General features: G+C 41.7%; 1 protein-coding gene across 1 annotated transcript in view; it reads left to right on the top strand.

The window, feature by feature from the left end:
* The window catches only part of LOC147881573 (uncharacterized), a 15,811-nt gene that overhangs the window by 2,677 nt on the left and 3,134 nt on the right, over positions 1-10,000 (top strand). Inside the window, exons 2-4 of the mRNA XM_087402416.1 lie at positions 7,394-7,443; positions 7,521-7,593; positions 7,694-7,894. Coding sequence (XP_087258542.1) covers positions 7,395-7,443; positions 7,521-7,593; positions 7,694-7,894 — 323 coding nt within the window. The 5' untranslated portion in view covers position 7,394. The remainder of the gene's footprint in view (positions 1-7,393; positions 7,444-7,520; positions 7,594-7,693; positions 7,895-10,000) is intronic.

Below are 10,000 nucleotides of genomic sequence, written 5' to 3'. Positions count from 1 at the left end.
TGTTTGGACCAGTAATCATTAAAGGTATTTGTATTTTTCTTAGGAGCATCGAGCTGGCAGTATGTCTAGAGATAAGCCAACATCCTCTTCCCTAAGTGATCTAATCTAACCTCTTTCAGAAGTTAGCCTTGCTTCTCAAGGAGAGTAAAGGATTAAGTGTGTTTCACATCATGTGCTTTATAGCCATGAGAACTAAGCTCGAGAGGTGAGACGATTGGATGATAGATGGGGGTACACACACACACACACACACACACACACACACAGAGCAAAATATAATGGTGGACAGAAGTGAAATAAGTCCATGATGTGGTTGGATACACCTTCATGAGTAGACAATAAGATTGCAGTAAGATTTCTTGGTGATGATCATAGGATTAAGGTCTCAGATTTAGGGTTGGGTAGAGGAGGCTAATGCATGGCAAGGGGAGGTTAGGGGGATTTGATTTTCGAAATAGACGCTAGGGCCATGTGCCCTCCATGTCGATTTCTCCTTTTAATATGTCCTATGATTTCTACTTCCTACCACCATATCCTTGGTCACTCTAAGCAACTTACCGCCTTTGAATCGGAAAATATTTGCACGAGTGCTTGGCAAGAGCTCATTCACAAATATCTCAATCCATCTAACTTGATTCCAAATTCTTTGTTGAGAGGAGATGGGCTACAATCTTTGGGTATCTACCTCCTATGCCAATTGATTTCTGCTCATGTTTATTCTATGGAATCTATGTGATCCAATTATACAATTGAGCCAATACATACCTGAAAAGGTTTTTGTATTTTATTATGGATGCAGCTCCAGAAATGGCTTCTACCGTTGTTTCAAATCTTGGGGAGTCGAGTTTCCATGGGCGACAAAGCCTTCGAGCAATAAAGCGAGCTGCAAGGGTGGAGGGCTCTGCAGTTTCTGACATTGTGTTGTCATCTTTTCCTGAGCCAGATAGCCTTCATGTGATAAATCAAGTTTTTGCAAGGGCCGAGACTTCAACCCATGGAGCAAATCACGGTCCCAAGTTGCCTTCAAAGCGTTTTAAGTCTAGCCGCGAACGTCGCACTGCTAATATAATGAAACGACTTACAAGGGGGAGAGCTTCAACCCATGCAACTGAGCATTCAAGTCATTACAATCTTTTAAAGTCCATTCAAGCCATGTGCGAGAATAATAAGGATGCATGTGCCATGAACACACGATATTTGGGCTCTTTGTGGGGAGAAATCCATTCAGATGGTGCTGCAGTAATAGCGCAGGGCATGGCAGAATTTCCTGGAACTCTCATTGCAAGGATTTCTCAAATTGAGAATAGCGTTAAGGACTCTAATCAATGGATGCAGCAGATTTTGGGGAGAGGTGGAGAAGGGGCAGTTGTATGTGAGAATGGGTGTAGACTACAAGTTGATAAGCTGAAAGAACAAGTTCAGCTACTGTCCACTGAGGTGTCAATGTTCAAAGTTGGTTTAAATAGGCTAACTGCTTTGATGACCAGGATGAGCCGTAAACTAGAGCAGATCGCAATTCGTGACAATTAAGAGAGTCCTGAGACTTTTATGTCACTTTTTGTACTGGAATCCCAAATGCTTCTATGGGATTCATGTACTTGGGTTGCCCTTATGTTATTTGGCAAGACAAGTTTGACTCCTGAGACTTTTGTGTCACCTTTTGTACTGCAATCCCAAATGCTTCTATGGGATTCATGTACTTGGGTTGCCCTTATGTTATTTGGCAAGACAAGTTTGACTCCTGAGACTTTTATGTCACTTTTTGTATTGGAATCCCAAATGCTTCTATGGGATTCATGTAGTTGAGTTGCCCTTATGTTATTTGGCAAGACAAGTTTTTTGCAAATGATTATATTTACTTTCATTTGACGTATATATGGCAATGGAAGCTAATTTAATTCAATATTTGAATTGCCTATTGTTCCTTCCCATTTTCGTTTTATTTAAGATATACTCAAATATTTGTGATTTTTTTGAATCATGTATTCGCATAAATGCTGATGCAATGCTTATACTTTTTTGAGATGGCCAACTTTGAGTTTTTTTAGATATGTTAGCTTTGGTTTTTATGTTTCAAATGATGGTTGCACATATGGTATTGTATTTTGCTCACATGTTGAAAAAATATGAGCATTACTCTTACCAAAGATAGTGATACACTGAAACTTGGTCATGGGACACTATGAGTTCAATGCATAGATGGTCCGCTCTCAATTTTAGATAGATGGGAAAGGGATGGCTTTGCTAATTAACCTTGCTTCTTGCTTTTCTAAATTATTTTCTTCCTAGGGCACATTTGTTGAGATCCATCAATTTTTGTCATGGTTAGGGATGATGCATAAGTCTTTTGATTAAGCTATTTTTCCCTTTGAGGAATAGATATTTATGTAGTTGGTTGAGTGGATACAGAAGATGGCAAGACAAATAGAAGAGAGGCTACATTCAATACATTCTCATAGGAGAAGATTGTTGGATTCAACGCGGGTGGCCCGTCGTGCTTATGCTATACAAAGAACAAGGTCTAAAACACAAGGTGCTAGAAGGATGAGGGTGGCTGTGGAATCTATGGGTGTAGAAGTAGGAGTTTGCAGTCAACATAATCAGACACATGGATGCAGTAATGCAGTACGTAATGAGCATGAACCTGCTCCAGTAGTATGTACAACTACTCAAATGGATGCAAGCAGGGATGCTACTCATTTAAGAGGCCGAAGGCATGTTGTTCACAACAGGGCTGTGATTTTGGGTGCAGGGGGGAGCCTCTCTATCTTGCATACTTTTCCGTTAAGGGAAAATGTAGAGCATCCATCTTTGTATCCACTGGTCTTCAATGCTCCTTCTGTTCATGCACTTGGATCCATGGATCATACATGCAGCTTTTGCCAAGCTCAACTGTGGAAACAAGAGACGCGAATGCATATGCATCAAGTTGTGGGCAAGCACTGTTGCAAAGTTGGTCGTGTGTCATTGTTGCCGTTAGAAGAACCACCAGAGATTTTGAGAGTTCTATTGCACGGACATGATGCTAGAAGCAAACTATTTAAGAAAAACATTAGGGCTTATAATAGTGCCATGGCATTTGTTTCATTGGAAGCTCATGTTGATCAAATGTTCCATGGGAATGGGGGTATACAAAACTTTCGGGTCCATGGTAGTGTGTATCATCGGATTGGAAATTTATTGCCCGATGAGGCTAGGCAAGAGATGCCACGTTTTGCACAGTTGTACGTGTATGACACTGATCATGAACTAGAACACCGTTTACATGGGATGCCTGGTTTGGATCCAGGCATTTTGGAGTTGTTGCAGAGGATGATGCACGAGTGCAATCCATATGCCAGTGCATTGATGGCTATTGGGCAAGTGCTAAGAACAAATCCACATACAAACCTAAGGATGGTTATTTGTGAGAGCCGCTCCACCTCAAGGCAGTACTTGGCTCCTATGGCTAGCGAGGTTGCTGCAATCATGCCAGGACAAGGGGATGACTTCGATATTGGAAATCGGGACATTTAGATTTTTAGCCGCAATGGGTTTGTGCGTAGAATATCTAATTTGCACCGATCATACATGCCTCTTATGTATGTTCTTTTGTTCCCTCGGGGGGAAGATGGTTGGCATCCATATATCCCATATAGTGATGTTCCTAATCACACACCATTGCACGAGATACGTGGACAAAGTTGTGTCACCCAGAGACAATACTACGCATATCGTTTGCAAGTGAGACATGATACAAATGCATGTCTTTTGCGTGGGGGTAGATTGTTCCAGCAATACATGGTTGATGCCTACAGTAGCATGGAAGAGTCCAGGTTGGTGTGGATACGAAACAACCAAGCTTCCCTATGCGCTGAAGTCTATCAAGGGTTGATGGACATGGTGAATACAGCTGATGGGACACGTACTGTGCTTGGCAATGCTGCAGGGCGTAGGGTGGTGTTGCCTTCTTCTTTTACGGGAGGGCCTCGGTATATGTGTCAGCTATACCAAGATGCTATGGCAATTGTCAGAAAAAGGGGCAAACCTGATTTATTCATAACATTCACCTGTAATCCCAAATGGCCTGAAATATCTATAGCATTGTTGCCGGGGCAAACTGCGCAAGACCGTCCAGATTTGACAGCCCGTGTGTTTTTCCAAAAGCATAAGGACATGATGCAGTCAATTACAAAACATAATTTGTTTGGGAAGGTGGCTGGATATGTGAGTGTCATAGAGTTTCAAAAGAGAGGTCTGCCACACTCACACATATTGTTGATATTAGAAAGTGGTTTCAAACCCGTGGAGATCGGTCACTATGACCGATTAGTGTGTGCGGAGTTGCCAGATAAGGCTATGTTCCCAGAGTTGCATGATATTATTGTGCAATGTAATGTCCATGGTCTGTGTGGCGCACTAAATCCATCTGCAGCTTGCATGGTTGATGGAAAATGCATTCGTCATTATCCACGTGGATTCTCACAGACGACTACTGTTGGCAATGATGGCTATCCAGTTTACATGCGTCGTGATGATGGTAGAAAGATACAAGTGAAAGGGGGTGTGATTGATAATCGTTGGATTGTGCCATTTAATCCTTTCCTCTCCGTGAAGTACAAGGCACACATAAATGTTGAAATATGCTCCACAATCACTGCAGTTAAGTATTTGTATAAATATGTGTACAAAGGTCATGATAGAGCCATTATCAAGATGCAAGTAAATAATGCAGGAGAGCAAGGGCATTTGCACAACATAGTTGACGGTGGCATTGATGAGATTAGTAGTTACTTAGATGCACGTTATGTGTCAGCATCAGAAGCATGTTGGCGGATTTATGAGTATGCCACGCACGATGAAAAACCCGATGTGCAAAGATTGCAGGTTCATCTTCCAATGCGCAATAATGTCATCTTTCAAGATGATGATGATTTGCAAAATGTTGTAGGCAGGGAACAAAATCAAAAGACCACCCTGACAGAATGGTTCACTTATAATCAGTTGCAATCTGACGCAAGCAACTTGCTGTATGGTGACTTGCCAGACAAGTTGGTTTGGAACAAAACCAATAAGCGGTGGACTAGAAGACAAAAGGGGAATACCATAGGTCGGATGTACAATATTTCCCCCTCAGCTGGTGAGCTCTACTTCATGCGTATGCTTCTTAATGTGTGCACGGGATGCAAGTCCTTTGATGACCTACGTACTTTTGACAGCCAAGTGCACCCTACTTTCAAGGCAGCATGCATAGCACGGGGATTGTTGGAGAGTGATGAAGAATGGTTTGTGTGTATGCAAGAGGCTGTGTTTTATCAAAATAGTGCACAACTGAGACACCTATTTGTGACAATATTGGTTTTTTGTGAGCCAACATCTCCTCGACTTTTGTGGGAAAAATTTTCCCTTGAGCTTTCGGATGATTTTTTTAATATATTGGAATCAAGTATGGGGAATTTAATTGGTCATCGTGAACTAGCAATAAAGAAGGCTGTATTACACTTGGAGCACATTCTTCAACAACATGGGCGAAGGTTGGCTGAGTTTGACGGAATGCCTGTTGTAGATAGAACATCTTTGTTAGAAGCTGGAAATGGCTTATTGCAAGAAGAAAGAATGTTTGATTGTGTGAAAGAAGCACAGACTGCCCAGCAAATGGAAATGTCCTTGAATCACTGTCAACGTGCTGCATTCGATCGGATTTTGGCAAGGGTCTATGGAGATGGTGGTGAGGTCTTTTTTCTCGATGGTATAGGAGGGTCTGGAAAGACCTTTCTCTACAATTGCTTGCTCTCTCGATTGCGTGGGGAGGGGCTCATCGCTTTGGCATGTGCATCTTCTGGGATTGCTGCATTGCTACTAGCCAATGGACGCACGGCACACTCACGATTCAAGATACCGTTGGAGCTGGATGGTACTAGCAGTTGCAATATTAAGGTTAATAGTCAACTCGCATATGTTTTGAAGATGGCTAGGCTGATAATATGGGATGAGGCACCCATGACTCACCGGTTTGCTTTCGAGGCACTAGATAGAACTTTACGAGATATCATGTCCAATGAGCAACTTTTTGGTGGGAAGGTGGTATTGTTGGGGGGGGATTTTAGGCAAGTCTTGCCAGTTCTTCCAAAGGCAGGACGAGAGGACATTATCAATGCTACCTTATGCCACTCAAGGATTTGGGGTCACACTACAATATTGAAGTTGACGCAGAATATGCGGGTCCTTCAGAATGGTGATAATTGTGCTAAGCAAGAGTTCATGCAATGGGTTCTGGACATTGGCAATGGGATAAATAGATGTACAAAAGAAGATACTGTTGTGATTCCATCGCATATGCTTTTAGAGACAAAGTCCATGGAAGGCCTCATTGGATGGGTGTATCGAGGGCTTGCAACTGTTTTGGACTGTGCAACATACTTTCGAGAGTGCGCTATTCTTGCACCTCGAAACACCGAGGTTGATGCAATTAATGCTATGTCATTGAAGGCAATGCCCGGTGAGGAAAGGGAGTACCTAAGTGCAGACTCAGTGGACAACTTAGGGGGAGATTCCTTTTTGTTTGCAGTCGAGTATTTGAATAGTCTTGATCTTGGTGGTGGATATCCCCCGCATCGGTTGGTTTTGAAAAGGAATGCTCCTATAATTTTGTTGCGTAATTTGAATCCTCGCCAGGGTTTGTGCAATGGGACACGGTTGATATGCAAAGAGTTTCACACAAAAGTGTTAGAAGCTGAAATCATTACTGGTAACAATGCTGGTGATAGAACGTTTATTCCAAGGATAACATTCATTCCGACCAACCTTAAACTTCCATTCGACATGAGGAGACGGCAATTTCCTATCCGATTGGCATTTGGCATGACAATCAATAAGTCACAGGGTCAAACATTGTCAGTTTTGGGGCTGTACTTGGCGACACTGGTATTCAGTCATGGCCAATTATATGTCGCATTTTCACGTATCCGAGCATCAAACGCTGTTAAGGTTTTCATTTCGCAGGGTGCGTCTGATGCCAGGGGTGAGGAGATGGATAATACTTCTACCACAAATGTTGTGTACAAGGAAGTTTTGCAATTGGCAACAGCAAGAGCCTAGGAGTATGACATTGCTCTTTCAAGCCCTCCTCAGACTTTCTTGGGTGGAAAATCTTCATTTCGGTAATCTTTGTATAGCTTTTTTTAAGTTCTTTCAATATTCCAACTATCATAGGTCTTTGGGAATGTTGGCTATTTATACAAAGATAGAGTGAGACGTAATATTTCATGACTTTGTCCTTGATAATGTTTGGATTTCATTTTTCATTTGAGTTATGGGTTTGTAATACACTAGAGGCTATTTTCTCTTCAAAGCCTATTGTTTTTTTTCAGTATATGTAGATTGACACGTGCATTCTTTTTTTGCAATGTGATAGGATGTCTAGGCAATTCACGTTTGTCACCGAAACAAGAGCACAGGTGCAAGGTACATAGTTGCTTGACAACCACGTTTTATGTTGACACATTTAATAGTATAGTCACTCACTTTTTAGAAAATTGTAGATCCTGCGGGCTGGGGATCTCTGGAGAGCGCGCAACTGTTGTTGGATTTGCTTGAGCTGGAGAGCTACCTTGGGTAAGAACTGTGTACATTGTTTAATGCTTTTTTTTTGTTAAAATAAAAGTTTTTTTGGATTATATTTGAGTGGGAAAACATGCTATTGTTTGTCTTTTAGGAGTATTCCTGATTCAAGGTTTCTAATGAATCTCCACGTCCACAATCCTTTGGATGGACGAGTCCATTTGGGATATTACGCTGTCCTGGCTTGCCGGCTTCATAGGGATGATGGACCACAGACCATCACTGTTCGCTGGCTGGGATACTATGAATGTGTGCGGACACGAATTTTTTATCGAGGGCGAAATGGGGACTACACGTATACCTTTCTCAGCGTTGTTGACAGCCCTTTGCGTCTGAGTAAGTACTCTAAAGAATGAGTTGGGTTTTACCAACATACATATATAAAAGTTTTATGGCTCAATAATTATAGTTCCTAAATTATCTTTCTATGTGATGCTGGTCCAGATACTATTGTTGGTACTCCGTTGTATGTTCGTAGCCGCGGTGGACGCGACGGACGTGGTGGACGTACAATGAATGGCCGTCGCAGGCTTTTCCCTGCAGTACATGGCCGCAGACTTTTCCCTTAGGGATGTTTGTGTGTGTATTGTAGATTTTGTATGTTCAGTTTATGACTTTATTTTGCGGCTGTGTATTTGGATATATCAATCAGTTCTTTGATGTAGCTATTGCATCTTCAGACATGTGACTGCACTTTTGGATGTGATATTTTTTGAAGTACTATGTCATAGAGAAGTTTATTTTGGACGTGGTGGATGTGGAGTACATGGCCGGCACAGGCTTTTCCCTATAGTGCATGGCTGCAGACTTTTCCCTTTAGGGATGTTTGTGTGTCTACTATAGATTTTGTATGCGGATGTGTATTTGGACATACCAATGAGTTCTCTGGTTTCACTTTTGGATGTAATATTTTGAAGTACTATGTCATAGATTTTTTTTTTGGTTAGAATATGTTGCTGGCTTTAGACATTTTAGCATCTTAAGACCCAGCAGAGCGGGTCGCTAGCCCGTCGTAGACGGGTCAGGTTACTCGAAAGAGTTTCACACGAAAGTCTTAGAAGCTGAAATCATTATTGGTACCAATGCTGGTGATACAATGTTTATTCGAAGGATAACATTCATTCCGACCAACCTTAAACTTCCATTCGACATGAGGAGACGACAGAAGCGCAGGTGCACGATACATAGTTGCTTGACAACCATGTTTTATGTTGACATGTTTAATGGTATAGTCACTCACTTTTAGAAAATTGCAGATCTTGCAGGCTGGGGATCTCTGGAGAGCACGCAACTGTTGTTGGATTTGCTTGAGCTCGAGAGCTACCTTGGGTAAGAATCATGTACATTGTTTGTTGCTTTATTTTTTTGTTAAAAACAAAAGGTTTTTTTTCGATTATATGTGAGTGGGAAAACATGGTATTGTTTGTCTTTTAGGACTGTTCGTGATTCAAGGTTTTTAATGAATCTGCACATCCACAATCCTTTGGATGGACGAGTCCATTTGGGATATTACGCTGTCCTAGCTTGCTGGCTTCATAGGGATGATGGACCACAGACCATCACTGTTTGCTGGCTGGGATACTATGAATGTATGGGGACACGAATTTTATATCGAGGGCAAAATGGGGACTACACGTACACCTATGTGAGCATTGTTGACAGCCCTTTGCGTCTGAGTAAGTACTCTAAAGAATGAGTTGGGTTTTACCAACATACATGTATAAAAGCTTTATGGCTCAATAATTAATGTTCCTCAATTATCTTTCTATGTGATGCTGGTCCAGATACGATTGTTGGTACTCCGTTGTATGTTCGTAGCCATGGTGGATGCACCGGATGTGGTGGACGTGGAGTGAATGGCCGTCGCAGGCTTTTCCGTGCAGTACATGGCCGCAGACTTTTCCCTTAGGGATGTTTGTGTGTCTATTGTAGATTTTGTATGTTTGGTTATGACTTTATTTTGCAGCTATGTATTTGGATATATCAATCAGTTCTTTAGGCTTTTCCCTATAGTACATGGCCGCATACTTTTCCTTTAGGGATGTTTGTGTGTCTATTGTAGATTTTGTATGTTCAGTTATGACTTTGTATACAGATGTGTATTTGGACATATCAATGAGTTGGGGGCTGTACTTGGTGACACCGGTATTTAGTCATGGCCATCAATGCGTGGCATTTTCACATATCTGAGCATCAAACACTGGGGATCTCTGGAGAGCACGCAACTGTTGTTGGTTTTGCTTGAGCTGGAGAGCTACCTTGGGTAAGAACTGTATACATTGTTTGTTGCTTTATTTTTGTTAAAACAAAAGTTTTTATTTGAGCGGGAAAACATGCTATTGTTTGTCTTTTAGGACTGTTCCTGATTCAAGGTTTCTAATGAATCTCCACGCCCATAATA

Source organism: Dipteris shenzhenensis, chromosome 31 (genome assembly GCF_047967505.1).
Source record: "Dipteris shenzhenensis isolate YYH24624 ecotype China chromosome 31, Dip_SZ_1.0, whole genome shotgun sequence".
Lineage (NCBI taxonomy): Eukaryota > Viridiplantae > Streptophyta > Polypodiopsida > Gleicheniales > Dipteridaceae > Dipteris > Dipteris shenzhenensis.
Note: the sequence above shows the minus strand (reverse complement) of the source record. Positions and strands in the feature narration are given on the sequence as shown.